The sequence below is a fragment of the Excalfactoria chinensis genome, chromosome 1 (genome assembly GCF_039878825.1).
Source record: "Excalfactoria chinensis isolate bCotChi1 chromosome 1, bCotChi1.hap2, whole genome shotgun sequence".
Taxonomy (NCBI): domain Eukaryota; kingdom Metazoa; phylum Chordata; class Aves; order Galliformes; family Phasianidae; genus Excalfactoria; species Excalfactoria chinensis.
The window spans coordinates 169,614,888-169,641,763 of record NC_092825.1 but is presented as its reverse complement, the minus strand read 5'-3'; the positions used below and the strand labels follow the sequence as shown (position 1 = coordinate 169,641,763).

Genomic DNA, 26,876 nt, shown 5'->3' with positions numbered 1-26,876 from the left:
TGGTCTTTGTCTTTTCCTTTTCCAATTGAGTGATGCTACATTTGAGTCCCACTCTGAAATGCTCTGTTTCTCCCACTTACTACACAAGGAATGCAGACACCAGCATCTTTTGGGCGTCGCAATGTTAAGAATTCAAGTTTCTTTTTATATACTGCCCTGAATAAACATAGTCTCAAGAGCAATTCTGGGTTGCAGTAGTCATATTTATTTCCACTGTAGAAGCACACTTGTCTCCATAATAAAAAAATAATGTTTTCTTTGCAGAATAAAAGTAATCCTATAGTGGTATAAATATATTTACTTGCACAAGAATCCATGTTAAGTCACTCAACATATATTCAGATTTAGTATTCTCGTAGTTTTGAATGGAATCAAAGAAGGTAGTTGCTCACAGAAAAAAAATGAGAATTCTAAAATGTGGCTCAGTTGGGATTTACACATACATATATGAAATCACAAAGAGGCTTTTACTGAAACAAATACATTACATATGAAACAATAGCCTTCAGTACTAACCACTTCTGTCCACCTAACTAAAACATGCTGTATGGCATCAGCCATGAAACAGGTTGTCTGACAGATATAACCCAGAAGTTGGTGGCCCTGTCTGTGGAAGGGGGTTGGAATTTGATGATCCTTAGCGCCCCTTCCAACACAAGCCATTCTATGACTCTGCGAACCTCAGTGTCAGCCAGGAAGAATTAATATCAAGAGCATTAGTGTTCAAGCTCAGTTCTCACTAGCCTGTGCACAGCCTGTCTCCACTCCAAAGACTCCTACCATCAGCTGAACTCTTTCAAAAAATAAACCAGGTCTAGCAATTTCCTTCAGGCAATGATCACAGACTGATCAGACAGCTGTCACTTCCTGCTACTAAGCCCCCATGCTATACTGACAGGTAATCAAGGCATACAATACTTCACATAACATAATTAGTGACCCAATCCATCTAAAAGTCTTGCTTATGGTAGCTGGGCTGATGCATAACTAGCTGGTATGAACACTTCAAGAAGGCAGAACACAACCTTCTGCATTTCCAATGGTAAACACCGTGTTCACTTCTTGAACTTTTAGTGAACTCCTTTCAGCTGTAGAAGTGGGGAAAAAAAAAAAAAACAACACAAAAAGGGGAAATAAAATTTAATGAAACACATCATGACTGTATGTTACTATGTTCTGCCTAATTATACTTATTTACTGCATGGACTACCCTCAGCATGAGGCCTTCACAACACATATTGACTTATTTGAACACTCCCTGTTAGCAAAGTATGGAAAAAAAACAAAAGGAGTATAGCATTTGGTCTTAATTCTTCTTATGTGGCTTTGAGAGAAGGACACCAAACTAATACAGCACAATTCTGAAGACAAGAGAACACTTAGTTCTGATACACTGAAAAGCAATTTAATATATAAGCATATTTACACAGGCACACTGACGTACTGAGCACCATTATTTTTTTCCTTTATTAAAAGTTCAACATCAACATTCAACAGAAGAACGTCAGACCTTTACAACAGTTTCAGCATCAGGAAAAGAGCTACCTATGTTTTACACAACAACAGAACACCAGTATTAACACTCCAGTTGAGAAGCTCACTGCAAGAGACCCTCTCTCTGAATTCGGAGGCGTTCTTTCTCCACTTGCAAGCGCTCCTTCTCAATCTGCAGCTTCTCTGACTCAAATTTTAAGAACTGCAACCTTTCTTTCTCTAACTGCAAGCGTTCTTTTTCAAGTTTTAACTTTTCAGTTTCTAGATCCAGCGGCTGTATGATGGGTTTTTCCGCTTGGGTGAGGTCATTTTCCAGGGCAGGTTTCTCAGCACGCAGAGTCTCTAGCCTCAGTTTCTCCCGCTCGATTTGAAGTCGCTCCTTCTCCAGCTGAAGTCTCTCATGCTCCAAGTCAATATGCCGCAGCCGTTCTTTTTCAATTTGCAGGCGCTCCTTCTCCACTTGCAACCGTTCAGCTTCAATATCTAATCGCTGCTTCTCCAGCTCCACCTTCTGCTTCTCTAGATTTATAAGCAAGTGCGAATCTTCGTAGGCTAATCTAGCTTGAGCAGAACTTAGATTTCCAAACTCCTCAATGTGGGTGAAGTCTGGTAGGTCATTTTCTTTTTTTGAATCTGGCAAAACTGATGAAAAAATTTCTTCTTCCTCAATAGGAAACTGCAGAAAAGAATGCAACGCACAAGAATTACATCCCAGTCTCCCTGCTAGATCCGCATTATACACAACTTCACTGAAAATAACAAATGTCTGTTTTGTTTTTTTTTCTGCATCTTGAAAAATATATTACATCATGTCATTACATTGCCTGAGAGACACTTGATCTGTAACCTAATATTTGTAATGAAAAATCTGTTTAGCTATAGACATGCAAGACTAGCACAAAAAAGACTGCATGATAAGATATTACAGAGCATTCAGAATCGCTGACAGATAACTAGACCTAAAAAGCATGTGCTGGCCTTACTTTTCACAAAGCTCAATGACATTTATGTAAGCCACTAGCGATTTGTTGTGACTAATTTATCTATCAGAGCAGCTGGATCCATAGGCTTCGTGGTATTAAAGCTAACCCAGCCTTCATTAACACAAGGATTCAATTTCTAAAAACATTTAACACTGCAGTATTTAAAACCATCTGGCATTTTTCACATGGTCCTAACCCTTCAAACTGTGTAAGTGGGTCAATAAACAGGACTTGTTTGACCAATCTTATGTTGTCATTTTTGCTGGAAAACCACTCGTGACACAGATTATTAGGGTTAAGTACCACTGTTCTTGGCAAACTATGAAGGCTGTAATCATGCAAGAGCTATGTGCTATACACCATAATACAAACAGGACTATTGTTTCCCATTACAAATACTGCAAATGGAAGGCAAACGAAGGAAGACATGGGTTCAGAAAACAATGTAAGGCAATGAGAGCAACTACCAGTATTTGAGTTTTAGAGAAGATCGAGACCTTTCTTCAGCAGCTGTCAAGCAGTGGTCTCACTACTATTTTTAAGAGCTTGTGCTGTTATTTTCTCCCAGCATAGATTCCAACTAAACTAAGACATGATTTGAACCTATATTAAAACACAAAACAAAACAACTATCCAAATGTGATTTCAGTCTCATTGGGTGCTAGAACAGCGAAGATGCTACTAAAAATAGCAGCCTGGCCACAGGATTCACAGATACAATTCTGACAGGAATAGCTGACTGATTTATTCAGGTAATAAATCCTCCTGTGGTCTCATTTTAAGAAATGCAAAGAATATTCCATTTCCTTCTTTCTGTACCTTCAGGTAACATGCACTTTCATTTGTTAAAGAGGTGCATTCCCTTCTGTGTTCATCCACTCTGATACGCTAAGTATTAAAACAGTCAATATCCTTCAGTAATGTATTTTCATTCTACTGATAGGAATAATTTCAATCTATAACACACAGAAACGGAAAACATATTCAAATACATACTTGTATTGAGGTTTACCAATCTTACAGACCACTGCAAGCTGCTAAATTTTAATACCTTCCCTCTGAAGCACAATTTTTTCTACTACTTAATTCACACAGTCAGACAAAGCAAAAACTGATGCTAAAGAAGAACAGTGAAAAGCCTTTGCTGAGGTGGGAAAACCAGCCATATTGCACATAGCTAATGTATGCCAGTCACTTACTTCAAAATTTTGTGGATCCTCCTCCTCTTCTTCTACTTTGATTTCTGTTAAAGACCCACCTGCTTCTCTGAAGTCAGTGATGTTCTGCCATTCAAAACCAGATTCATTTGCAAACCCCATTTTGTCATCTATATCTTCATTGAGAGAGTCATCTAAGTCAGATGAAGGAAGGTGAAACCCTGCACCTACTGCCTTGATGTTTGCATTCAGACGTTTTCTCTTCATGAGTGCTCTCCAGTCAAGGTATCGCCTTTTCACTTCTGTCCCTGTTCTTTGCTCACCTTCACCTACAGCATTCACACACTCTGCTATTTCCTCCCACGCTTTCCGTTTCATCTCGTTAATTGTTGTATTAAGTTGCTTTGAAAAGAGTACTTCTCTCCTTTTTCTGATCTCTTTAAGGAGAGTTTGAGTTTCCTGAACACTAAAATTACTTTTTCTTTTTCTTTTCAATTGTTTCATTTTTTCCAGCTTTAAGCTAATAATTTTAGCACAGCAGATTACAAAGGTTATTTGACACTACGCAGTTATTAACACAAAGTTTAAAAAACAATGAAAGCAGAGATCAGCTCTCGTTAGATGTGTTTTGTCTTCACTTTGTAGTATTCTCCTATATGTCGGTGCTCCTACAAGAAAAAAAAGCAAACAAAATAAATCTCAAAGATATACACTGTATATTTTCATTTAATGAGCTTGGCTCCAAAATCACCAGTTAAGGAAGTGCGCATTCTGAACATAGTGCTCATCTGTTAGAAGAAAACAATTTTGCTATACTCTGAATATAAAGTAGCTATTGATGAGCTACTCATAAACTCATATGAATTATAAACCTATTAATATATCTATGTCATAAACTGTTCAGGTTGAGTTGATATTTCCATTACAAGAATATAGCTATTTTCCTGTAGCTCTTACTGCTTGGCCTGCTGGGATACACTTCAGGCTGAAATTTGACATATACATCTCAGTCTGAATACTAAGTCATTTCGAAAAGAGGCTAAGATTTTTTTACATTGTTAACTCAAAAACAACATATTTAGGCAAATGAAATTTCTGAAACATTTTTAAACTACTTCTATGAAAAACATATATATGTAAGTTGATACAAGTAGGTACATGTTAAAAGCTGACACCTTAGATCCTCTTCTGACCTACCATAATCACAACAAAATACTGGAGCAATCCTGCCATATGATAGAAAACAACTATTTGAACTAAGTGTTCAAACCAATGTCATGCATTCGAGATGCTACTATAAGAAATAGGTATAGGAAAAAGTCATTACTTGCATGTGTTAAAGCCCTGCTCCATGGCCCTCACACTGTAAAATGCTGCAATTCACGTCAGATTCAAAGCTCATCCAGTCCTGTACCCCAGCTAATGGCTGATCCTGTGCCTAATGCTAGGGGAAGCTAAACTTGGACCGAGTGCACAACTCTATATAGAACATATACATCAGCACATTAATGAAAACTCTTAATTTGGGGCATACAGCACGTAACAGTCTACAGCCTGCATCTCCTGTGCACTGCTGGCTATATGTAACTAGCTTACAAAGTTTTCCAAGTTTTGCAAGCTGCATGTTTCTATTTAAGATATATGAAGCTCCCTGCAGTTCAGTAAATAAAAGAAGAAACTAATAATTCATCTTGAGAAAACAGCATGATTTAAATACATACTATAACTTAGGGCTGTAATGTAGATGCACTTCTTGCCATGACCAATATTAAAACAAACAAACAAAAACAGATAGAAAAAACAACCCACTCCCAACTCTGTGCTATTTAAAAAGTCAGATTTATACCACAACACAGCACTGTATCTTTGTATCTGTTAGAGCTACACTAGTATTTTTTTCAGAGACCTTCTACCTGATCTTTAAACTTCTCCTTTAACCTTCATTATTATAAGTTTGCCATGAAAAGATATTTGGGTTTTCAAGGAAGCAGCATCATACTTACATCTCTCTGGCAGTAAATCAATTTATTTGGTACTTACTCTGCTTTTCAAATCCTAATTACAGTGCTAGTTCTTTTCTGTCTTCATAGTAATTGAATTTCTTGACCTATCTATTAAACTCAAATTCATCTTCAGTATTTATATTAAAAACTTTCTAAAAGTCATTGAGCAAAAGAGCTCCCAATATACAGAAAGAACTTAGATTACTTTTATAAGTTTTACTGTTAATAAGTTTATTATTCTGAACCGATAAATAAAAAGATTAAGCGGAATTCCTGGTGCCTGGTACTTTACACTGGCTTCAGAAACTGCATGCATACGTATGAAGGTGCACAGAGTTACAGAATCACAGAATCCATAGAGTTGGAAGAGACCTTTGAAGGTCATCTCGTCCAACCCCTCAGCAATGAACAGGGACATCAACAAGTTGCCTAAGGCCTGATCCTGAGTTATGTAGAGTCCTAACACAAAGCATAGACAGTCTTTCTGACTTACCACAACCAAAGCACCAAACCTTTGTTTGAAGTCAAAATTCACTTATTTTTACTGGAAATTGGTAGAACTTCTTGAATTTAAGCAAGTACTTAAGTAGACATCCAAGTACTTGGCTAGCTATTGAACAATGGGTCAGATTTCCCCAAGTACTCACACACAGGATACATGAAAATCTTGGATGTCTTAATAGATAAATAACTGTCTTATATGTTACCTAAGTATCAGATTCAGGTTTTAAAATCAATTTTTCGTCCATGTCATTTATTAAACACAATTCTACATGAATGTGGAAGATAGGCTGCTGAGCTTTCCTCTTAGCTGGAGGCCAGCTAAGTTAAAATGCACAGCTGCCAGGTGACCTTGCAGTTCAGTCCAATTGCTGCTTAGCCAGGTGCTCTGCATCACCACCCTGACTGCCCATCCACTCTTCCACAAGTGCCACATCTTGGATTTGGATTTTAAGTTACAGGTCAGGCACTGCACCACTACATTGGGAACCCATGGCATAAAATGCCATTTTGTATAGCTTTCTTTTAAACTTTTTTTTTTTTTTCCCTTATTTTTTTTCCCCCTATAGAATATATAAGCCTCCAAAAGCAACTGCGTAGCCTACCTATTTTACAACTCTCTGCTGTTAGTCTCTAATTGTTAAGCACTCCTCACTTTTTCACTCTGCCTTCTCAAAGCACACTGCCTCACTGAGGACGTTTCTCACTAGCGCAAATGGTGCTAATGAATTCTCTTAGCAGCATATAGAACAGCAGATTTGGACCTACTTCACAGTTGGATCATTTAGCTTTCTGACATATTAAATAAAAAGCACTATTATCTAAATAAAGCTGATGTTGGTAAAATTCTGGTTCTAACGCTCTGATATTTATAGATAGTGTCCAGGATATTACTTTTAATTCAGAAAAATAATGAACTGCTTCATGCTTAAAACTATTTAACAGACAAGAATGAGAACAGGCAAGGATTTGTACATATCATAGATCGCTACAAAGAAAGAACAAAAACATCAGCAATTTGAAAAGATTAGTTTCACAAGAACAAAACATAAAGCATGTTTGATTTCTGGTTTGATGTCTAAAACAAAAATACACACTCAGAAATAATTCCAGACAAACATTTCAGCTTTTACCAAAATCAGAACCGTAAGACTTCAATGTTTGTGTTTCTTTAGCAGAAGATTCCACAGCAAACAAAGTCTGCTGAGTGCATCAGCTGGGAATAAAAGTGGTTCACTCACAAAAAGGATGAGCAGATTAGAGGAGAGATGACAAAAGCCTAGTTTATGTGACAGAGAAATCCCAGAGAAATGACAAACGATGCAAACAGCCTCTGACATGACTAGCAGCTGTGCACACATTACTTGGAATGCAAATGCAAAATGTGCACCATTTGGATACAAATGCAAAGTGCTATCCAGAGAAAGAGAAGGGCTTTCCATCATGAGATAACAGAAAGCTTCTGAGGTGTGCCCAGGAGAGCCAGTAATGTGATACTGAGTTTGGTACAGTCCTGTCAGGCCAGCCGCAACTGAAGGTTAAGAAGGCTCTTGTATCTGGTCTAAAGAAACTGGAACTATGTGTCATTGCTGACATGAAACAGTATTGTGAAACTAACCTGAACAATCTATAAATATACAGAAGATTCGTAATCTCAAAATATAACAGAGGCACCTACAGTCTGCTGCTGTGTCTTTATTTTTCCTTTCCTTGCATCTTACTGTGTGAGCACATGCTAGAATGGAGCATTTAAACGAACAAACAAACCAACAAATAAACAAACAACACAAAAGATCATAATCAAACAACACCAAAAACGCCCACAGTCCACTCTCTCTATTTATTTGTATATATACATGTGTATATATATATATACACACACACACACACACACAGAGATCTCTCTTTTTGTTATTGTGCCTTGATGGTTGTCTTCATGTTCAAAGTTTCCAGAAGTCATGACTAAACAAAATAAGCATTAGATTAGCAGTCCTTGTAACCTCTTTTTCTAAAACCAAATTTGAGAATTGGATAGCCTATACATAACACTGAACACAGGGCTTTCTGGGAAACTTAAGGTATGGTACCAAACAGATGGCTGCGTTAGTTTGTGAAAAATTCTAGTATTGAGAGATGGTTCCAACTTCCAGAAATCAAACTCTCTAACTACAAAATAGTTATAAAGCAGGTGTTTACTTCTATTACAGCACTGTGCACGCACTCTGGGTACAAAGGGGGGTAAATAGCCCCTCCTAGTTTGCACACCACGAAGTGACAGCTTAAGGATATTTATAGAGACAAGATATACATATGCAGGAATAGGAGGGGATACTACAATTGATTCTAAGAAACTACGCGTAGATTATTCTTATATTACAATTAGAATAGGAGGGGATACTACAATTGATTCTAACAAGTTATTATAATATTCTCACCCCAATTGCTGAGTTATCTTGACTTGCAGGCTGTAGTGGAATTCCTAAGTCACAGTCTGAACCCGTAAGTGAGCACAAGTGCCTGGTGCAAGAGAGAGATAAGGCTGCATTCATCATCTCACCCCCCCCAACCCCTCGACATCCCTCCCTGTAGCATTAGTTTTGCCTTTGTTTGCTCTACAACCCCTTGCCTACCTCATAATTAAGCAAAATGATGTTCTGAAACAATTCTAAACAAACACGTTCCACATCAGTTCAGTTGGTACTACTGAACACACAGAACGGCTTAGGTGGGAAGTGACCCCAAGGTCAACCCAGTCCCAAAACCCCACGATGGGCAGAGCTGCCCCCCACCAGCTGAGGCCCTGGGCCCCATCCAATCTGGCACCGAGCGCCTCCAGGGATGGGGCAGCACAGCTCTCTGGTCAGCTGTGCCAGGATCTCACTGCCTTCTCGGTGAAAAACTTACTCCTAACGTGTAAGCGAAACCCCACCGCTCTTAGATCAGAAGCGGAGAAGGAAGAGCAAGGAGGCCGCAAAGCCCCCAGCCTCGGCCCTCCTATCAGGCACGGCCCTGAACCTCCAGGAGGCGCCGGGAGCCCTCACAGAGAACAAAGGCGGCGGACAGCCCCGCCGACATCCCTCCCCACGCCGGGCTTCCAGGCAACCGAGGCCGTTGGAGACCGAGGGGCCCCACAACGCTCACGGGAGGGCAGCGGGCTGCAGCCTCAGCGCTCCCCGGGATCGAGAGTGCAGCCGTTCTGCTCCCACAAAGGGGCCGAGGGCTGAGAACCGGTAGGACAGCCCCCCATAAGGCGCCGGGAACGCGACTACCTCAGACCCACCGCAAGCCTCGCCCGCCCCGGCAGCCGCGCACGTTACTCACCTACGCCCAACTCACCCCACCGGGTCGCCGGCCCTTTAACGACCGACACCTTCCTATTGGGCGATCTGAGTGCCCATCAGCTCTTCGAGCGCACCTATTGGCTGTTGAGGCTCGTCTCTTGTTTACCCCTGTCCCGCCCTCCTAGACGCGCCAGAATGCCCCGAATAAGCTTCTGAATAAGCGGGGACACCGCTCGCGCAGCATCATTCAGCATTGGCTACGGCCGCTGCTCGTCATAACGATGGCTTCCGTTGATTGGCTAGTTTTTGCCAAAGCCCGCCCTCCCCCCGTGACTTTCCGGCGGCGCGTTTCTTGTGCTCAGTGAGGCGTTGGGCGGGCGCGCTGTAGGGTTGTACTGAGGGATGGGCTGATGCGATTCAGGTGATTCTGTAGTGGGAGAAGATGTTTTGAAATGCGCTGCCTACGTAAGCCGCAGTATTCTCGGCAGCGAGCACGCGAGCGAAATGCCGTAGCGGAGCTGTGCTGTCGCGGCCTCTTTTCCCGTCTCCGCAGCCCGGTGAGCTGCCCGGCCTTCGCCCCGTGTGCGTCTCGTTGTCATGGCAATGCGGCCTTTGCGTGGGCCTCGGGCGCTGCTTGGGGATGGATAACTAACAAAGATGGTTACGTAACGTGGAAACGTTACCTATGTTCTGCCTGATCTGGCTGCTTTGCACGCTGATGACCGGGCCCTTGCTGAACCCTTTCAGATACAGACCCAGCGGGCTGCAGGCCAGTGCATTCACAGAGGCCTACGAGGTTTTATCAGCTCACAGAAGATGATAGTTCTGCTGCTACACTGTGCCCATTGTGTATTGCAGCAATTTAAGGAGGAAAATAGTGGAGAGCAGGGCAAGAAGACCATACTTTGTTGCCACTTTGTTAGTATTTTTTTACACTGTATATTGTATTTAATAAAACCTCTGCATTACCGAGGCTTTAGTTTATGTTGTTATGTTCTTTACATATTTTGACAGTGCTCATAAATAAGTTACAAGTGTGCCCTGAAGGTGTTGGAAGCTAGTTCAACCTGAAGTGCAATAGGTAGAAAAAGACAAATAAGGGAACTCATTACCAGCCTGAGCCTCTGCCAATCTGCAAAAATAATTAGTGCTAATTATAATAATACATCTATTTTTCATAGGGAACACAAAAACACTAGATATGATTACTGCTCATTAATATAAATTGAACTATGAGATCTCATGGTAGCTGTTCTTGTAATGTTAAATAGATCTCCTTTCTTCCCAATTGTTACTCTACTGTTACAGAGGCTATTTGGTATATACCAGCTTCCTCCACTGCATGAGTCTTTAGACCACCTTCATTCACATGAACTCACTTGAATTTACACGTAGCTGACTGAAACAGAGGAAAACTGAAGATACAGTGATAATTGCAGGAACTGTTTTGTCTGCATGTCACTGTTAATTGTGAGAATTTATCTTTGCACCTAGAAGTAGTAACAATAGCAGGAGGGGAGAAAATAACCTGAAACTAGTGCTGCCCAACCATAAAGTTACATATAATTGTGAAGGCATAAAGGAAATGTGCTGGTCAAGGAATGTGACTTAGGTGTTTAACAGTGAGCAAGTTCTGCACATATTCCAAGTATTTAACTTACTAACAAACTAAGGAAACCATTGAATAACTTCTTATGAATGATATGGTATCTTGTGTAAGATACTGTGATGCAGTCTGTGATGCAGACTGTGAAAGTCACTGAATTTTAAGTTCTGGAGGAGTATAAGAACACAGGCCTCTCACATAATGCCACATCTGCACCCTTTGCATTCATGTATTTTAGAGTAGCAACGTCTAACGTAGCATGGAAGCCCACTTCAACATAGATAATCGTTTTCAATAATTAAGCTACTGAAAATACTACACACCAATCTGATTTAGATGGATCCAATAAAAAAACAAACAAACAAAAAACAAACAAAAAAAAAAAACAATTTAAACAAGTACTATATAGTAATAATAGTAATAATAATAAATGAAAATAAAAAATACAGCTTCCAGCAGACTAAATTAATTAATTTACCTTGATAAAAGCAAACTGATTTACAAATGATACACAAAGTTCAAGGATAGTGGGGGGAAAAAAGAAATACACTGTCACTGCAGTTTTTGTTTTCTTGGTCATGTCCTAATATGCAAAATGTTCACAAGTTGGGAAAAAAAAATGTTAGCCTAGTTGGAAACATTGTAGATTCTCTGTGATTTGAAACTCATTAGAAACAAAGAAGCAAACCCCAAAAACAATAACAGAGACGAGAGAAGGATTCAGTTGCTTGGTGCTTTATTTCACAGAAGAACGAACATCTCAGCAAACATACAGTGGTGTCATACTTCCACATATCAGCAGAGCCCAGGCAGCAGCAGGATTTTAATGATCTCTATGCTTTACTGGGTGTTAGAAGGGAAAAAGTAAGCTGAGCATCATTTTCACATACAAATATTGTCAAAATATCCCTGGTTTAATTCTGTATTAATTAAAATAGATCTTATGCTGCCTCCTGTTGGTCAACCACAAACAGAAACATCTAAAATTAGACTCCACATTTCCAAACGCTATCAGCACATCCTATATCCTACACCTTACCTAATACTTATTACTGATCAGAAGAGGTATACGGATTTCTTAATGGAGTAGCACTGGGAACAAATCTGACCCAATAAATTTTACTCCATTTTTAAAATGTAATGAATTTTTAACAGCAGTAAACCAACTTACCACTAACATATTTAGAATATAGAAAATAAATTCATTAATACAGAAATAATAATTATCAGGTCTGTGCAAACATAATCAATATAAATACATGAATAATTTATATTTATTGTAACTAAACCAGTATGATAACACTACCAAAGTGCCATAATGTTTTCAGTGCATTCTTATAAAGCTATCCAACATAATCATTACTGGGTATTAAAATCCCACATGTATATTATCTTAATGTATATTGTACTGGTCATGCTTATAATGTGTTCTATGACATACAGTAAACAACTATTAGAAATGTTTTGGTTACATCATTTAGGTGCAAATAGTAGCATATACTTTTACATGCAATTTGTACGTTTGAAACATTTTAATATATTTCAGTGAGAACCTAGGTAATCATTATCTAGTAATGCATTATTTTCAGAGGAATGTACTTTTTTATTAAGTTCTGTGAGCTTTGAAAATTCAGAAGAGTTGTAGAAAGAAAATCACCCTGCACAGATTTTGGGATCTTTTTAAATTCTGACATTGCTGTGTAGTCAGCTAAAAATATATATTTGATCCAGACCTACAGAAGAAATTAATGCAAGAAATTCGCATTGTTTTGGGTAGTGCAGTTGACTTCACTGAGATTTCATCCATCACTAGATGTATTATAAATCCTGTGATAAATAAGTCATTACTTTTATCTTAAAGCCTTGTTTTTAACCATGACTTTGTAACATAGATTCTTTTGCATTCAATTCCACTATCAGATTCAGCCCAACATATGAATCAGAATCTGCTGAGTTGGAAGAGACCTTTAAAGGCTATCTAGCCCAACCCCCCTGCCATGAGCAGGGACACTACAGCTTCATCAGAGCCCCATCCAGCCTGACCTGCAGTGTCTCCAGGGACAGGACACTACCATCTCTCTGGGCAACCTGTGCCAGTGCTTCATTACCATTTAAGGTAAAAATAATAATAATAGTAATAATAATAATAATAATAATAATAATAATAATAATAATAATAAAATCTCTTACGTCTAGTCTATATCTCCTCTCCTTCAGTTTGAAACCATTTCCCCTTCTCCTATCATCATACTGAAATTACAGCAAATAACCTCTATTTTCCCCCTCCACGTGTTTACCAATGCAACAGAACAAAATTCATTTTACTTCACAGTAATTTTTTGTGATAAATAGTAAGAAGGAACTGATGCTACTAATTAATTTTCTCATCAGCAATTAAGAGAGTGAAACACCATTTGAAATCCATGAATGATTTGCTGGACTGCGAACTGACTTGAGTTCCTGTACAAATGCAGCATAGAATATCAAAGAAGCATTTCTTTTTCCCAATAAAGTTATGCTTAATTTTTTTCTCTCTCTATATATGTATATGAATAACGAGTAATTTACCACATATGCTGTTTGGTGTCATATGGCAGAGGTATGTGCATACAGCAAGTATACCGAATAAAACATACTGTAAGAAAATACTTGGAAGAAAGAGCATCACCTGAACTTGTGACTGACTCAGTGCTGTTCACGCAGTGCAGCAATTTGGTCAGGACAGAAGCAACAGAAAGTAACATGCAGTTCTCTAGTCTCTTCCAACTTGCATAGCTGTTTATACCCATATAAGATGGGCATAATGTGTCGCTGTTGTCATTGCATAAATTACATGGTCATTACTTGGGTATTAAAAACAGCACAAAACCACAAGCAAACAAGAACTGAGCCTCTGTGCAACAAAAGAAGGCAATGGCAGCATCTCCTACTTGGATACAAGCATTATGGAGCAACAAAAGATAACAAAGAAGAAAACTTGCTCACTCCTTCTAATATCCAGTAATAGAAGAGCGCAATCTCTATCTAAAGAGCTTCTGCTCCCTCAGCTACTACCCTTAAATGAGGGTGAGGAGGGATGGGTCAAGTCTCCACCCTTTCAGCCACTCATGTGCATTGCTTGCACCTAGGCTCCCTGGGATAGGCATGCCTTCTCACCTGGTGCTCAACCATTGGTTCAGGCCATGACCTGGCAGCTCTGTGCAGTCCTGTGCTGATGGAAAGCGATAAGTTGTGATAATTAAATGAAGTTTATGCTACCTTGACAAGCCTACTGATGCTAAAACTCCTATTTCTCCTATATTCCTATTTATTTTTTCCCTTAATAATTTAATGAGCAGGAATGGTATTCTCCATCTCTCCTAAACTATTCAATACATATCATTTTTACTGACAAAAAGTAGGCATGTTCTGACATAAAAACGATTGTAAATGTTACCAGTCTAATTCTACTTACAATATGATTTGGAGATTCACTATGAAAAGATCAAAATAAATGTGGAAGTTACCTGAAATACTACTACAATAAACGACTTACTTCTACAGAACTGACACATACCTTAATGCGAATTACTGAGGGGGAAAGTTCCACTATTAATAGGTCATCCAAGTGTGCATAATTTTCATTTACATCCTTATGAAAATACTTATAATATTATCTAACTTTTGAAAGATATTTGATAAATTATACAAATGGCAGAATTTGAGATTTCCACTGTTTACTGTTTGAAAGAGAAATATGTTGCTAGGCAATATTAAGCTTTAAGCATTAATATTGAGCTTTACTTTTGCCAAAAGTACATGCAGCAGAGTTGTAATAGCAAAATTACAGTGGTTGTCTGAAGACATGTAAAAGATGCATTAGGTACCTCACTAAATTTTGTTCATATTCAAGCTGCTTGGAAAAGGCATGCTTATATGTTTAGAACCATTCTGTCCGGCATAACACAACCTTATGGCCTAATTCATACATAAGGGCTACTGAAATCTTATTTAATTATCAGGAAAGGAAGAAAATTCTCAGGCTGTGGAAGAGTACAGGTGAGTTTATGAAACCTAGATAATTCCAGTGTCCTGTTGGACAGACACTTTGTATGCATCAGATCAAATTTACTTCACAGTAGTATTAATACTGAAAATCCATTGCAGTTCTAACACAATAGATTACTATAGTTTCTCAAGCAGTATATTGCATAGTGTTTACCTTGTAATAATTTATCACTTAAAATTGCCATGAAGATGAAAGTGTTTTAATTCATTTAACAGAAATTTTAAAAAATGATTTCTTTCCCTTCAGAAATACTATTTTCTTTAAGTATGGGCTTGTTTCTTTTTCTAACTTTGTATTCTATGTATTACAAGATACGAACTTTTCCAGTAGTTAACTGAAGCAACAACTAAAACTTAATTCTGTAACTTTCTGCTGTAAGCATCCTATTGGCTGCTTAGCAGAAACTGCTGCAGACTTCAGAGATGGAAGACTTCTGTTAGAAAACATCCTGAAGTGTTTTTTCTTGCAGTGATTGAGGTGACCATCTGTGGAGCAAAGTTCCCACTTGAATCATCCACCCTGCAGAAATCTTGCTCACCCTGCAAAATGTTATCAAAGTTTGTCTTGCCACAGTGACAGGATGAAAACAGAAAGTACAGCTACTACTAAGGCACAAGGATGGAAAAAAATTGATCCAACTGAAGAGCTGACATAAGATGATGGGCATTTTCAGTCTCTTCAAGTTAGACTCCCGGTTTTAATGCTGTGAAGGTCACTTTGGCTTTTCCCCTTGCTCAGGTCATTCTAATAAGATAAAACTGACAATGAAGTTCTCTAATACGTTTGTAAATACCAAAACAAAACAAAGCAACAACAACAAAAAAAACCCCATGAATGTAGATTTCTTTAAACTTCAGTTATGTAGGGGAAACAGTGTCACTATCAGTTTCCTCACTCGGCAATTTATCACCTGCGGCAACTGTGATTACTACAGAAATAATGGCACATATTACAGAATAAATTCCTCATAACTTTTTTTTCTGAAAAGTAATATTTAGAAATTATTTGGACAATTACAGAGAAGACTTGTGTATAAAACTAAGTAATTCTTAATGTATAATGACCAGGATGAATGAGAATTTTATAGACCCTTTCAGAAACATTTCTATAGCAGACAACTTAAACTGAAGATTTAAAACAAAAATAATACATACTTTTTCTGCAAACTAATACTGAAAAAAAAAAAAATCTGTTCTAAAACTTGTGCATTTAAACAGATTATTTTGACTCAGGAATTTCAAAATTCTCCAGAGCAAATTGTCATTACAGATGACCAGGGGTCCCTATATTTATTAAACTGAATGACCTGACAGTAAAATTCAGTTAAGGCTCTTGGCATTGGGGAAACTTCTTCCCACTCAGACCTGTTACTGTGGTAGACCTGAACTTCATCCGTGATTTCTTCTGGAGCATAATCACCACCTAATATGTAAATTTTGTCTTCAGTCCCAACTGCCCCTGCATTAAAGCCAGCACATTCAAAAGATCCTTCCCCTTTCCAAACACAGGTTTCTGGGCAGAAGCTGTAGACTTTGTAGGTGGACAGATCGCATATGTACAATGTGCAGTTCACTGGAACAGCTTTGATTAGAGTTGCATGGAAAAACTGCCCAAATTCTGCTACAAGCTCAGACCACTGATCAGTCATAGCATTGTACTTAAAGAAACAGTCAAGAGATGGATTAAAGGCATCAGTAATCTCAACTTCTGAGCCAAGGACATAAATTATATTCTGACATGCACTTGCTTCTGGATAGTAGATACCTCTTGGTAATTGGCTTACAGACTTCCAGTCTTTGGAGAGAGGATTATATGATTCTACATCCAAAAGACTTCGGGTTTCTTGAGCTCCTCTGGTCTTTCCACCTATTACAAACAACTGGTTTAAGGTGACAACAGATGTGTGCATTGTCCTTGGTTTTCTCATAGCTGACACTATGGAGAATTCATTGCGGACTGGACAGTAGCACCAGGTTTGGTCAGTGGCATCATGAAACGGTTCAGCAATATGAAGCCTGACCGTCCTGTAACAATTCCCTTTGCATCCTCCAGTTATAAATATTTTCTCTCCGTAGCTAGATAAGCTTGACCCTGGAAGATCAATCATGTGTGTATGTGGTAGTTCTCTCCATTTGTCTGTTTTGATGTTGTAGCAAAATGTATGCCTGTTTTCTCCGTCTTCATCAGTTTTATGAACAAATATGTATTTTTCTGTTGTTGAAGGACGTGCATCTGGAAATAATCCACTGAAGTCTTGCACACTTTTGACTGCATCATTGATTATTACTGAACAATTAGCACTTTTAAGTAAATATTCTTCTGAATGCAGAAAGTCTTGCAAAGTCTTTTCGGGCAACTGGTGCAGCCTCACTTTTTGGATCAAATTAGGCAGATATTTCTGTCGTGTTTCTATGTTATGTTTGGTCCATTGAAGAACAGCATTCAACACTGATTCTTCCTCAGGGACATTTAGTTCATCGGCTTCAAGACATTTTTGTAATATCTCAAAATTCATCTCCAAAAAGTCACTTGATCTTAATAGCAGGGAAAAGTGGTGCTGTACAAAATCTAGTGCATGATCAAATAAGCGGACAGAACCATAACTTTCCGATAGAGAAAGCAACTGTAAGCAATTGACAAGATCGATGCTCTTTATTAGAAAGTCACTGCAAGCTTTGGAAAGCAGTGAAACTTGAAGAAATGATGACAGCTGGAAGAGCATTTCTACGTTATCGTTTGTTATCTCTGTTTTTCCTGTGTAAGCGTAATCAAGAAAAGCTTTCACTGCCTTGGGTGACAGATTACTAATAGTAACATTGCCATCATCTCGTTCTTTCATATTAACTTCAAACATGGCTCTGTGAATAAAATATAGAAGACACACACAGAAATTAACCATCTAGCAAACAGAAGGCAACATCGATGTGGGAAGGAGGAGAAAATTGGGGGATATAGTAGGGTGGGATGGCTGTATAGATCTAAAATGTGAAGGTTAACAAAAACAAAAAGAATACATTGGCTTGATATGCCATCAGAAGAAAGGATTAGTGATAACATACTCAAAGCAATGGTTCAAAAATGATAGCAGCTGTGTTTTCTATGGACTTTCAAAATGAGATGAAATCTACAACTCAGTGGGAATGAAAGTTGTTAGGGGCAGTGTCAGCTTCAACAGTAAGAGAAAGGCTGATTTAAAAAATATATAGCAAAAAAAAAAAAAAAAAAAAACAACTTGATTTAGGTCATACACTCTGGATAAATACAGAACATTAAGAGGAAGAAGGCCTTCCAAACTGCAGGTTGGAACAAATGGGAATCAACATGGATGAGTGGAGAGAGGAAAAAAAGTATGAGGAGCAGCTCTCATTTTTTGCTTTAGACCTGACAGGCAGATTTATGGGTAAAGGCAGATGTCAAGAAAAATGAGGTTTTGAAATAGTATTTGATGATAAAATGTCCTGTATAAAAAAATAGATTGACTGACTACCAAGACAATTGTTGAAATTGTGAAACAAAAGTTATTGATCAGTAGATCTGTCTAAATTTTACTGCAAGTTTGAATACTTTATTGCTAAATACGTAATAACCACTTTTTAACTTTTAGCTAGTGCACACAATCTAACATTTTGAAATAAAATAATTAAGATATTGCAATCTGGAAAAGAGCCATTCTGACACAACATTTGCCCTCACCCTCCTGGAGCATAAGCATCTGTGTCCCAGATTTTACCAAAGATGACAGTGGAGAAAGATTTAGACAAATGATTCCAAATTTTGAGTATATATTTTGGATTAATAATAAATCATAGGTAGTTCCTATTTAAAAAAAAAAAAAAAAAAAAAAGTTTTATATCATAGCTCTCTTACTGAGAGTATATATATATATATGTTAGTGTATATATATATATATATATATATATATATATATATATATATTAGTATACGGATATATGTGATATTTAAAATCCCATACTTTTATGAAACCAAAGAAGAAAATAAAAACCAGTGTGCAGCATACTCTTTGGAAAGTGAACATCAAATAAAGTGGAAGCTCACCTCCTGAACAAGAAGGTATAATTACAGTAAGAAACTTACATCCAAAAAACTTTTTACATAATAAATACACAGTCTTTTGAAGCTATGATACAAGTTTCTAAGTTGCAGAGTAAAATGGAGAGCATATGGGGTGCCTAAGAAATAAAGCTTCACTTATAAACAGTAGCAACTGAGAAATACCAGTAGAAGGAGAGGAGTGAAGAAAAGGCTCTGAATCAAAAAGTTAACAAGTAGGGAGCAAAATGTTGCTGAATCTTGGCTATACACAATGAAACCAAAACTCAGAGAAGTCCAAAGGCATTAAAGATAATCTTTTAGATGAAAAGCTTTTTATCTAGCAGACACAGGTACTTTTTATTCCCTGAAGGTAATAGATCAGCCTTGCATTCCAGGACAACTTATGAATTTTATGGCTGCTGTTAACAACTGTTACACACAAACTCTTCTGGCAAATTTTAATCCCCAAAGTCTATTGGTAGTGCAAAAACTACTTCAGCTTAAACTTACTACTGGAAGCCATTTCATGCTAATATTCCTATCTATCAGGCGTCTCTGTGGAGTCAAGCAGTACTACTATGTTAAAGCAAAGCCAGACCTATTGCTACAATGAAGAAATATCCCATCTACATTTCTTCTTTAGTCAGTAGTCCTAAGGACATGTCTAGCCTATGTCCTGTGCCACCTCTGCAGACTGTGGGATGTTCAAAGGCAATTTAAAAACAATGTATCATGTACAGGCAACCAAATTAAGTTCATTAACTGATTTTCAGGACCCCAGTTTTTCCTTATTAGAGCATCTTACTTTTGTGTTTCAGTAAAAAATACATTTAGAAACAGGTTTGCAGTCTGGGTTTGCACATCTCAGTTTTGCTAATGAAAAGGTTAGCAAGGTTCTTCATAAATTCTGCATGTGACTAATCTGTCCCTTAGGAATGTATAGCTTTAAGTATCAGAAGGAAGATCACAGCTTTGTTTCATACTGAAGGCTGAAAATTGTAGTCTGGAAAAAATACTAGGTATCTGCTTGAATAACTGAGGACAAACTGCTATTCTGATTACTCATAATAAAATCCAACCCAACTCCAAAACCACAAACAATTTATCCACAATTTTTTGATGCAATATGTATTTGGTATTTGCCTAACAGAAGAGTCATGCACTTACAGTTTCACATTTGTGTTCCAGTGAGCAGTGAGCACTGCCAGTGAAATACATGGACTGCTGTTTGAATCTCAAACCCACATGGTTCTTAGGTCACTCTGGAAATCTAACAGTGCAATTATTCACTTTACTATCTGTATTAGAGTGTTTGACCGCTCCGATGAAAACTCTGCAGACATACAAAAGTTGTAATGATTTATCTTTTAATTTTTGTAACAATATTATTTCCCTCCCTTCCAAAGAATTTCCAATCCATTTCCTGCCGAAATTATACTTACCTGAAAAAGTCACTACAAGCTGCCAGCACACAACGATGACAAGGAATGACTTCATCTTTCACAATAATTTTAAAGTCAAAAAATATATTTTGTTCTCTGAACTTCTGTAGTACTTTTAGAATTTGTTGTCCATGACCTTCAGCCACTAAGGAATTAATTTTATTTTCAGGAACAGAAATTCCATTGCAAATAGGCCTGCTAATGTAATCTCGTTGATTGGCCATGTTTTCTTCAATCTATTCATGAACCTGAAATGGAAAAATAAGTAATTGATTTTGTGGTAACTACATATTTATTTATTTATTTATTCATTTATTTATTTATTCTAATCAGAACACCACAAACCAAAAATCCTAGCACTGAAATTGGTTTGCAAGTCCTACACACAGTTCTAAATTTAAGTGACATTTACAATGAATTGTGTAATACTCCTACTTTGTAAAGTATATACAGACATACTGTGAAAGGTAATGTATCTGACTTGGCACCCACCTGCAGGGATTTTTTCAACAGAGTCCACAGGAAGCACACTGAGGAGAGCGTTACAGATTTTAATGGTCATTTAAGTCAGACTCTGACTAGGTTTACCCTCAAAATATCTCAACTTTCTACATTTTGATTTAAAATGAAGATGGAAAAGAAAATAAATTAATACACATTTTTAGATTCTACAAAGTTCATCTGCATACTACAAACCCCCAAACTCAATGCACTTTCTAGAGCTCACAGTGCAAGGGAAATAGAGGTTTATGGCTACCTGCTAAGTACGCAATGCCTACTTAGGCATTAACTTAACATGGCGCAGTATCCCTCTCAGTAGAAAGTTTTTCTAGTGAAAAGCCCTATACTGAAGTGATTTATTTCTACAGTTAAGCTGTTGTTTTTTGTTGTTGTTGTTTTGTTTTTTGTTTTGTTTGTTGTTTTTTTTTTAAATATTTTTTACATTAAAAACATCTTCACTTTGATGGCATTAAGAAACTTCAAATATATTTTATTTACACTTATCCTAAGAGCTATTCATACTGCTACAGATGCATAAGCTGACCTTTCTGGAAATTTTAGTCCAACTTCCCTGTTTTAAAGCATAAAGAAACTTGGATTGCAGAACTCTGCATCCACACTTCCAACTGTACTTGCAACAGATGATGGCCCACATGAATCAACAAAGAAGGGGACAAAAAAAATAAAAGTCCAGGACAAATGTGGAGTCTAGGATAATCCTGATTTTCTTTTTTAAATTTTGTAAAAAGGTTTATCTGATCATGTCATGCACTCAGAGCAAACTACCATCAGGCAACCTTCTTCACGGGAGGTATTTTCAGAGCAGACTGATCTGTACTTTTATCTAGTCAGGTAGTTCCACCCACAAGGAGACTTCCATGTCTGCTGGAACAGAAGAAATCCATTGATCTTGATCCCAGCATTGGCACCAGGCCCTGGGCAGCCTGGTACTAAATGTGGAGGTTGGTGGCCCTGTCTGTGGCAAGGGGGTTGGAGCTTGATGACCCTTAAGGTCCCTTTCAACCCAAAGCTTTCTATGATTCTATGATTTATTGTACAGCTTTATGGTTAAATTCTCATCCAGTGGTCATCCATTGCATCCCAAATCCTAATCCATTATAGCAGTGTCTCCTTATCTTGTATTAAAAACAATTTTTTTCAGTATACCACTACTGTTTTTCTGACATTAAGGAAGATACTAATGAAGACTGTGCTATTGTTAAGCCTAATTTGCTCTTCCTTCCACTCCACTGGAAATAAATAAATCAATCAATTCTCATTTTTCTTGTAGCCAATTCCAACCTTATTTGATAGTTTTTGCACTAATTTACTGGTCTGGTGAATATGTTCATGATTTTAAAGCCCTACAAAATACTTAAACAAGATAGCTTAAAGTTGGTATGTTAAAATAAGGCAAATTAGTATCTATAATTATTTAATGCAATCTCCTACAAGGCCATATGAATTAATCAATAGTCACATTTATAAATATTTGATTGAGTTCCTGACAGAAGGGTAAAAACAGCATGAGCACATGTTGCATAGGTCTGAAGCTCAGGAAAACTGGGCGATGAGCCTCCTTTTTTTTGTTCTACTTTCTTCCCCAGGATTCCAGTTACAAAGTCTATCTTTACCTGAATTACCAAGAACCAAACTCCATTAGATGGTTCATTAGACTTAGGGTCTCTTTTTATTTCTTAACATAAGGCTGTGTGCCATACAGTTTCCTCTCAAGGCACACAGAAGCTCTATATACTCAAGCCCTTTTCTGTCACACAAGTGGATTTGCACTCGTCATACAACCAGCCTTCCAGCACCTCCTGTATTGTTACACCCCTAATACTAGTATGTGGCTGGATATTGCCTGCTGTGAGGTGAAACGTGTTCTCTGACGCGAGCAAACAGAAGGTACCTCATCACTTAACAACACTTCTCAGGTGCTGAAGGTGTTTACATCTTGCACTGATAAATGCCTACATTTTGGTAGATGCACAACTGGTCATAAGAATGGCAAGATTCACAGCACCTTGAAGAAAGAAACTGGGGGGAGACACATCACAGCCACAGGAATAATTCAGTTATCTGCCATGTGGTCTTCTCACAGATGATGCCCTGACATATGACAGCAGAGGGTTGCTGTGTAGGTTTGTGCTTGTGGGCTCCACATGGTCACAGCTGATGGTCTGCTATTCTTACTGTACAGTTATTCCCTTCAATTTTACTCTGCCTCGTCAAAGCATTTTTTTTATATATTTTTTTCCAAATTCATAGTTCTGTGTATAGTCTCCCGGCTTTCTAAAAAAGAAAAAAAATAAGAAAGAAAAAAAAATTAGAAGTTTTTCCTACTTGAAAATGTATATGAGATAAACTGAAATGTGTTATTTATCTATTGATATTTTTCCTTTGACAAGTCCAGCTGTCCTTCAGTATATCAACTTTATACTCTGGATATTTTTTGAATCCTAGATATTACATTAAGAGACTGTAAACACAACATATCATTAAACTTACAAAAGAGTCCAAAACATCCAAGACAGCCCTTTTCAATATACTTCAACAGCCACACACTAATATCATGACCACTGCAGTACAACTCCTTCAATTTATGTTGGTATCCATTCCAACATAGCTACCCTAAATGAGTAACACGTGCAGGGTGCTGCACTTGGATTGGGGCAATCCCACATATTCATACAAACTGGGGAAAGACCTCCTTGTGAGCAGCCCTGTGGAGAAGAATGTGGGGGTCCTGGTGGATGAGAAGCTGGACATGAGCCAGCAGTGTGTGCTTGCAGCTTAGGAGGCCAACTGTGTTCTGGGCTGCATTAAAAAAGGGGTGGCCAGCAGGGAGAGGGAGATGAATGTCCCCCTCTGCTCAGCTCTTGTGAGGCCCCATCTGCAGTACTGTGTCCAGGTCTGGGGCACCCAGTACAGGAAGGGGAAGTAGGAATAAACAGGAGGGGGAACGGCTGTTTACAAGGGTGGATAGTGATCGGACAAGGGGGAATGGTTTTAAACTGAGAAGGGGGAGATATTCAAGGCCAGACTGGATGTGGCTCTGGGCAGACTGACGTGGTGGTTGGCAATCCTGAACATAAAGGGGTTGAAACCAGATGATCACTGTGGTCCTTTTCAACTGAAGCCATTCCGTGGTTCTATGAAATAGATTACAATTCAGGAAAGCATTACTTCTGTCACTCCCTGATTGGTTTGTATGTCTTACTTGACAGCAGGATTTTAAACCAAAAGAATTGTAAGCACTGCTATTTTACAGCATACTTTCTGTAAATAGGAAAAAGAATTAATACAATGAAAAGAAAGAAATTGTATAAAGCAGGGAGGTTTTCATTTTTTAACACAAAACCAAACTGTAAAGAGAGTGTAAGTCTTCAAAAAAATGCTGTCTCATAAATTCCATCTGCTTTAGTAGAGTAACAATTAGAATGCTAGAAATTCATGGAAGGTTCAGCATGTCAAGTTCAGTTATAAAATTATGTTTTAATATTTATTTCTTATATTTGACACATTTTATGTGCTTATTAAGGTGATGTACTATTTTCACTCCTGATCTATTCAAAGGGGGAGAAATTGTTTACTGACAATTTTAAAATGCACTGTTTACCACTACACATGTAGATTAACAGTCCTAATTTAATACTCAGCAAGATGAATATGAATAGAACAGATATCTGAAGGATTCAGTGGCCCTTTTAAGTGATTACTATGCTGGCAAGAAAGAACTGAAATGTAACTAAAGTCTAAATACTATGTAGAAAGCTTTGCGTATTTATAGTTTGTTATTGCTCTTGTCTACTTTATCAACTTACTAAGATCTGCAACAGTAACAGAATTCCAGGTTCCTCAATTCTGCCTCACAGCTTTTTCATAAAGAACTGAACTTCACTTTCTCTCAATACTCCATCAATCATCTTCAGACCATCAAAAAGATGCATGTGACATTCTGAAACGTTTAATTCACAAAAGTGGCATTTATCAATAATACATATTGAGACAGGGCTATAAGAAGAAAAGGTGACACGGAGACTTTAAAGCTTTGAATTCTTTAGAGGTGATTGAAAAAAAGAAAAAAATACAAAACAAGAACAACAAAAACCAGCATGAAAACAAAAAGGAAAAAATAAACAAAACAACCCCAGCACGGTACCAGCAGGAAGCAGTGAAATCGCACTGATTCCTGGAGGCAACCCCTACGTGGAAGATTCCCTCTCTGCAAGCAATGATCTTTAATTGTCTATCCACTCACAAACACATCAATCCATGAAGATAAGAAACATTTGCAGTTAAAAGACTCCGACTTTTGGGGCTGTATTCCAAAACTGATGCTTTTTTGTTTGTTTGCTTGTTTTTTTAGATAAGGAAGTTCAAGAATTATAATTTTCATTTTCGGGAGACAAAAAAAAAAAAAAAAAAAAGCTGTGTTGTACTTCTAATTCTGGCCAATGTTGTAATCACAAATTCTGGAAGAGAAAAATCACTGTTTTTACTGTGTTTTATAGCCTCTAAATTTCTGTGTGTTATCAAAAAAAAGGCTTTTTTGCACAACATACATGCAATATTGAGCACACATAATCTTTAGAATCAAAATGCAGTTTCATAGAATCACAGAATCACCAAGGTTGGAAAAGACCTACAAGATCATCCAGTCCAACCGTTCACCTATTACCAATAGCTCCCACTAAACCATGTCCCTCAACACAACATCCAGTCATTCCTTGAACACCCCCAGGGTCGGTGACTCCACCACCTCCCTGGGCAGTGCATTCCAGTGCCTGACCACCCTTTCTGAGAAGTAATACTTCCTAATGTCCAGCCTGAATCTCCCGTAGCTTGAAGCCATTCCCTCTGGTCCTATCACTAATGACACGAGAGAAGAGGCCGACCCCCAGCTTACTACAACCTCCCTTCGGGAAGTTATAGAGAGCAATAACTTGCAATTCATAATTACGTTACACACCGCGTAGTGCATCTCTAACTTCTGTTTGCGCTTATAGAGTCATAGAATGGCTTGGAAAGGGACCTCAAAGACCACCTAGTTCCACACCCCCCCCCCATAATTATGTACAACTATGTGTCTGAGGGGCGGACAAACCAGTTGCCTCCTGGTGACCTGATACCGAGGGCGTCCAGTGCTGACGGAGCACCAGCGGACACACTTTTACGTGACCACGGACTTTGAACAGCGGCACCAAAGGGAGGCGACAGACCGCACCACCCGCACGGAGCGGCCGCCCGCCCCGCACCACCGCACCCACCCTCACAGCGCCCCGCCCGCGGGGAGGCGGGAGAGACCTCAGCGCTCTTTTGAGCATGCGCACCCTGCCGCGCATGCGCCCCGCGGCGGCTCCCTTCATTCTAAGGACTGAAGCTGGCGCGGGCGGGGCGCTGGGAGCTGTTTTTGTTTCCTCGCAGCCCGACCGCTCGGCCTCGGGATGTGGAGGCCGTCAGCACTGCTGTCCCTCTGCACCCGGTGAACAGCCATTCCCCCGTTCGCTCTCCCCTCCGAACGGCGCGGCACCCACCTGCAGCCAACACCAGCAGCTCTCCGACAAGTCTGGCCCACCCCCGCGCGGCAGCGACGCCAGGAGATTGGCTCCTTCCGGCGTCACTCTCCCTGCTCTTATACTCGGAATGGCTGCGCGGGCTGTCACTCTTCATGAAAGCCCGCCCACCCCGCCTTGCGGGTGCGTCTCTGACGACGCAGCGGGCTCAGCTCAGCCGCAGGGCACCGCCTTTCCTCTGATAGGCTGACACCTGGCGCATTCCCCTTGTCACTCAGACGCCGCTCT

General features: G+C 38.7%; 2 protein-coding genes across 6 annotated transcripts; both read right to left on the bottom strand.

Moving 5' to 3' along the window:
* Positions 1-184: 184 nt before the first annotated feature.
* MSANTD4 (Myb/SANT DNA binding domain containing 4 with coiled-coils) lies at positions 185-9,621 on the bottom strand. Of its 4 annotated transcripts, none has more exons than XM_072326664.1 (4): positions 9,460-9,621; positions 8,574-8,655; positions 3,677-4,302; positions 185-2,170 (listed from the first exon to the last, which is right to left on the bottom strand). In XM_072326664.1, exons 3-4 carry the CDS (start codon positions 4,136-4,138, stop codon positions 1,598-1,600), a joined length of 1,035 nt encoding a protein of 344 aa, XP_072182765.1. In that variant the 5' UTR covers positions 4,139-4,302; positions 8,574-8,655; positions 9,460-9,621; the 3' UTR covers positions 185-1,597. The 4 variants fall into 4 exon arrangements, with proteins under 4 accessions (XP_072182765.1, XP_072182763.1, XP_072182764.1 ...); XM_072326662.1 differs by lacking the exon at positions 9,460-9,621 and adding an exon at positions 9,408-9,450; XM_072326663.1 differs by lacking the exon at positions 9,460-9,621 and adding an exon at positions 9,419-9,449.
* Positions 9,622-11,752: 2,131 nt separating this feature from the next.
* Positions 11,753-26,702, bottom strand: KBTBD3 (kelch repeat and BTB domain containing 3). Of its 2 annotated transcripts, none has more exons than XM_072326658.1 (3): positions 26,610-26,702; positions 20,569-20,816; positions 11,753-17,931 (listed from the first exon to the last, which is right to left on the bottom strand). In XM_072326658.1, exons 2-3 carry the CDS (start codon positions 20,790-20,792, stop codon positions 16,311-16,313), a joined length of 1,845 nt encoding a protein of 614 aa, XP_072182759.1. In that variant the 5' UTR covers positions 20,793-20,816; positions 26,610-26,702; the 3' UTR covers positions 11,753-16,310. The 2 variants fall into 2 exon arrangements, with proteins under 2 accessions (XP_072182759.1, XP_072182761.1); XM_072326660.1 differs by lacking the exon at positions 26,610-26,702 and adding an exon at positions 23,096-23,351.
* Between the last annotated feature and the right edge of the window lie 174 nt (positions 26,703-26,876).

Excerpts from the sequence above, each read along its gene's own strand:
- MSANTD4 (XM_072326664.1), bottom strand. The coding sequence starts at position 4,138 with ATGAAACAATTGAAAAGAAAAAGAAAAAGTAATTTTAGTGTTCAGGAA. Across the intron at positions 2,171-3,676 it reads AGGATCCACAAAATTTTGAA|TTTCCTATTGAGGAAGAAGA; the intron begins GTAAGTGACTGG and ends TCTTTTCTGCAG.
- KBTBD3 (XM_072326658.1), bottom strand. The coding sequence starts at position 20,792 with ATGGCCAATCAACGAGATTACATTAGCAGGCCTATTTGCAATGGAATT. Across the intron at positions 17,932-20,568 it reads GCTTGTAGTGACTTTTTCAG|AGCCATGTTTGAAGTTAATA; the intron begins GTAAGTATAATT and ends TTTTATTCACAG.